The 4,724-nt window shown below is 33.8% G+C and overlaps 1 protein-coding gene across 1 annotated transcript; it reads right to left on the bottom strand.

The window, feature by feature from the left end:
• Positions 1 to 325: 325 nt before the first annotated feature.
• Positions 326 to 2,486, bottom strand: LOC113291550. Its single transcript, XM_026541074.1, has 4 exons — positions 2,444 to 2,486; positions 2,090 to 2,358; positions 1,913 to 2,008; positions 326 to 1,753 (listed from the first exon to the last, which is right to left on the bottom strand). Exons 1-4 carry the CDS (start codon positions 2,484 to 2,486, stop codon positions 326 to 328), a joined length of 1,836 nt encoding a protein of 611 aa, XP_026396859.1.
• Positions 2,487 to 4,724: the final 2,238 nt, after the last annotated feature.

Raw genomic sequence — 4,724 nt, 5'->3', positions numbered from 1 at the left:
CCAAGTAAAGTTGCCAACCATAGGGCTTGCCGTTAAGGAAAATAATAATAGTATCAAGAGATACTCTTGAAGGTCCAGTATACTGACTTTCATTCTTCCTCGTTGCACACTTACACAGAAAAATGGTATATGAATCTGTATGTGACAAAATTACAGAGATAGAACTCTAATAGTTGGATATGACTTTTATTTAAGACAAAGAGTCTTATTTCCACATGGGAAATTCCCACTGTCCCAATAATGAGCTTTTATTTAAAAAAAACATATCTAACGTGAAGGTATAAGAATACATGATTTTTTTTACCAAAAGAAGAAATATTATACATTATGTAATAGAGACATCTTTGTCCAAAGATATAGAGATTTCAGCAGGTGGTATATTCCACCACTCTTCTACATTAAAATACTTGCGAACTGATTTGGCCAGACAATCTGCAGCTTTATTACACACTCTAGGTACATAGACACACTTCCAGTTCTGGTGTATTTTACAAAGATCAACACATAAAGATAAAATGGTAGAAGATTCCCAGGGAGGTAAAGGAAAACCATTATTCATATACAACATCAAACTCTTATTATCAGACTCAAAGATAACAACATCCCAGTCTTTAGCTTTAGCCAATTGCATTGCTTGTAATAAAGCCCATGTTTCGGCTTGAAAAGCATTTTCTACTCTTTTAAGTACTCCTCTGGAAGCAACATGTTGTCCTGTAGAAGTTCTAACTATCACAGCAATACCTGATAGATAAAAACTTTTATGATATGAAGCATCAACATTCATTTTTAAAGTATCTGGTGGAGGAGGATTCCGATGATGTGAATGTCCTACAATATGTCTAGGATGGAAAGCATGCTGATTAGACACTAATGATGAAGCAATATTAGTAAGATGCTTGAACAAAGGAAGTAAAACAGAGTTTATATTAATCTGTGCCTGCTGAAAGATAACTTGACATCTATATGTCCATATATGCCACATTGTTGCAAGAATTCCATGTATAGAAGGAGAATCTAAATAAAAATTGAACACAACATTAGTGGAGGACCAAGTATAAATCCAATCAGAAATAGTATTATACTGTTGTAGAAGATGAAAATGCTGAGGAAGAGAAGCTTTCCAAATGGCAGTAGCAAAAGGGCGGGTAAAAAAGAGATGATTGATATGTTCTATATGGCCTATATTGCAAAGTGGGCAAGAGAAATCAATTATATCAGGAACATGTCTCAAGTTGCTTCTAACAGGAAGAGCATCATGAATTATTTTGCACAAAAAAATCAGCAGCTTATAAGGTATCTTGAGCTTCCAGAACTTTAACCAGAAAGTTGTACTGAAGGAGGATAGATTGGTGTCATGCAAATCAATTTCACAAAGATGATTATAAGTTGACTTTACTGTGAAAATTCCAGTGGATGTAAGTGGCCAGATGAGAGTGTCTTGAGTATGTAACATCAGAGGAATAGTTAAAATAGAATCTACCTGTTGAGGAGAGAACAATTTTCTCAAAAGTGTAACATTCCATTCTCGTGTCTCAAAATGTATAAGATCAGAAACCCATTGAAGTTCATTTATGTTTAGATCATTCCACTTGTATAAAGGTTCTTGTTCACATGGTATCCAATTATGTTTCCAAATATTAACAGTAGTGCCATTACCTATTTTCCATTTACCAAATCTATATATAATCTGCAACCCATCTAGAATACTTTGCCATATCCAACTAGTGTTTTCACAAGGAGGAGGTGGCTCATGCTTCAAATCATATAAAGGGAAATATTTACTGTTAAGGAGTTGGACCTATAATTCTGTATAAGAATGTATCATATCCCATGCTAACTTGGCTAGAAAAGCAGAATTGTAATGAGACAAATGCTTTAGACCTAAACCTCCATGGCGTTTCGGCAAACATACTTTATACCATCCAATGAAATGCTTCTTTTTACCCCACCAGTAATTCCTTTGAATTTGATCCATTTGCTGAATTTTGGCATCTGGTAACTTGAGGACCTGCATATGATACATACCCATTGTGCTTAGAACTGAATTTAGTTGTGTAGTTTTACCAGCTTGATTAATCAATTTACTTGCCCAACCCTGCAGTATGATATTCATATTATCCAAAATTGGCCGACAATTTTTAGTTTTTGATCTATGCAGCAACAAGGGAATACCCAAATATTTCTCACCCAAACCCATAATCTTCATTTGCATGATATTTGCAATTCTGTTTCTGGTAGAAGGAGTAACATTAGTGCTAAAAAATATAACTGATTTCTGCAAATTTATAACCTGACCTGGAGCAGTACTGAATTGTTGAACAATATGTTGAAGCTGTCGAAGATGATGAGGCGAAGCTTCTAAAAACAACATACAATCATCTGCAAAAAAATAAGTGACTGATTTCAGGACTATTTTTAGCTACTTTGAATCCTTTCAGCTGACCTGTAAGTAGTTGATGCTGGATTATCCTTGAAAAATCTTCCATTACTAAGAGGAAAAGATAAGGTGATAACGGATCACCTTGTCGAATTCCTCTAGTAGGAGAGAAAGAGGCCGTATGACTTCCATTAATAAGGAGAGAAATTTCTGTAGTGGTTATACACTACTGAACAAGATGAATCCAGTCAGGATGGAAACCAAGTCGACGAAGAATATCAAACAAAAAAGACCACTCAAGGCGATCAAAAGCCTTCGACATGTCCAATTTCAGACCAATATACGAGACTTTACCCTTTATTTTTCGTTTCATTGAGTGAAGTAACTCATGTGCTATGATGATGTTATTTTAGATGTATCTACCAGGGACATAAGCAGACTGAGTTGGAGCAATCAGCTTTGATAACAAAGTCTTACGTCTATTTTATAAAAGTTTTGAAATAATCATGTAACTGAATTACAAAGACTAATCAGTTTGTAGTCATTTGGAGTCTGAGGATGTAAGGTTTTGGGTATTAGGACTTGATATGTATGATTTATGGATTTAAGGATATATTTATGTTTAAAAAAGTGTTGGACCATAGAAGTTACCTCGGTTCCAACTGTAGGACAACATTTTTGTTAGAAGGCATCCTGAAATCCATCTTTCCCAGGTGAAGACCACGGTTTAATTTGAAACACCACATCTTCGATCTCTTATTCTGAGGGAAACTGCAAAAGCAAATTGTTTTCTTCATCTGAAATGCAACTCTGAAATTCTGACAAAATAGAAGAATCTGAAGGCGGATTAGTCGATTTTGAGATAGCCGAAAAATGAGTGAGAAAAGTGGTTTCAATCTCAGATCTTGAGTCATGCCAAATTCCTAAAGAATCTTGAATAACAAAAATTTGACTTCTTTTCTTGTTAAAGTTGGCTTTGGAGTGAAAGTAAGAGGTGTTTCTATCTGCATCATAAGAGTGAGTACCAGATTTTTGCATATAAAAATATTTTTGAATAGACAACAACTGCTGAAGAGAATTGGTTAAATCAATAACTACAGGATCAGAAGTGGGTATATTCATATTGTAGCATTGTTGAAGATGGTGTTGAATGGTTTTAATTCGGGTTTCTATGTTACCAAAAGTGACTTTCTTCCATAGTTGAAGTTGATGTTTGGTATAATCTAGTTTGGAAGATAGTTGATAAGAAGGAGAACCCGAAACTTGGTGAGACCAACTAGTATTAATTATATCAGAACAAGATGCAATTGAATGCCAGTATCTTTGAAGTCTAAAAGGGAACTGTTTCTTTTCCATACCTGTTGATGTAGCCAAAAGGATGGGAGAGTGAGGCGGAATATGCATGAGATGAGCCGTAGAATAACAGTTGAGTGATCGAATTTTATATAGTGGTAAATAGAGTTGTCGTTCACTCGGACTTGATGAGATTGATTTTAAGAATTAATAAACTAAAATAAAAGAAAAATATATACAAAATATTGTCACGGGATGAAGAATTTACTGGGACTCTTGATTTCACTGTTTTTCATATTCAAGTGGTTCAAAAATTAATCATAGGCAATTATAGCTCCAAACACAAGAAATATTAACTCTATTCTTTGCCAAAATAGATTTCGTAAAACATCAATTGTAAATTTCAAGCATAGTGTATCAAAATCACCTAAGACTAAGCATACACTATCAAACAAGATAACAATTGATTAATAAATCATAAATCATTTAAAATCGATGCAAAAAGTAAATAAGGAATTAATTAAATTACCCCAAAGATGAAATACAGTTTCCTCCGTTGTCCCAGTGATGGGGTCTAGCTCCGCATGGTGAAAACACACTTAAAATATTTATTCATGGTTCAAAAAATGGTTTACAAATGATGAAAATGTGAGAAAATTATTAAAGCAGTGATTCTCTTTCTCTCCCAAAACTCTCCCCAAATGTGCTCTCTAGCTCTCTATTTATACACACAAATACACATCACTCAAATATATTCTTCCATGACTCCAAAATCTTCTTCTTTTTAATTAAAAATATCTTTAAGAATTTTTCCTTCTCTTTATTCTATATATGTCTTTACTAAACCCATATCTTCTTTAATTCGCAGAATAAAATCCAAGATAAAATCTTCTAAGAATATCTTTCTTGTTTAATACAAGATAACTTCCTTTTTCTTCAATACTTCATGTTTGTAAGGCAAGAAGATATTCTTATCTTAAAGATAATAAATCCTTTACCGTTGAAACCAAATTTCCCGCCAATTTCTTTTCAAATCAAGGAAGAAGATGGTGCC

The sequence above is a fragment of the Papaver somniferum genome, chromosome 6 (genome assembly GCF_003573695.1).
Source record: "Papaver somniferum cultivar HN1 chromosome 6, ASM357369v1, whole genome shotgun sequence".
NCBI classification, from domain to species: Eukaryota; Viridiplantae; Streptophyta; class Magnoliopsida; order Ranunculales; family Papaveraceae; genus Papaver; species Papaver somniferum.
The sequence above is the reverse complement of the archived record's forward strand: the minus strand, read 5'-3'. Positions and strand labels throughout refer to the sequence as shown.

Coding starts and splice junctions, on each gene's coding strand:
- LOC113291550 (XM_026541074.1), bottom strand. CDS start 2,486: ATGGAAGATTTTTCAAGGATAATCCAGCATCAACTACTTACAG. Junction 2,359..2,443: donor CCAGCATCAACTACTTACAG/GTCAGCTGAAAG, acceptor TGTTGTTTTTAG/AAGCTTCGCCTCATCATCTT. Junction 2,009..2,089: donor ATATCATACTGCAGGGTTGG/GCAAGTAAATTG, acceptor TATCATATGCAG/GTCCTCAAGTTACCAGATGC.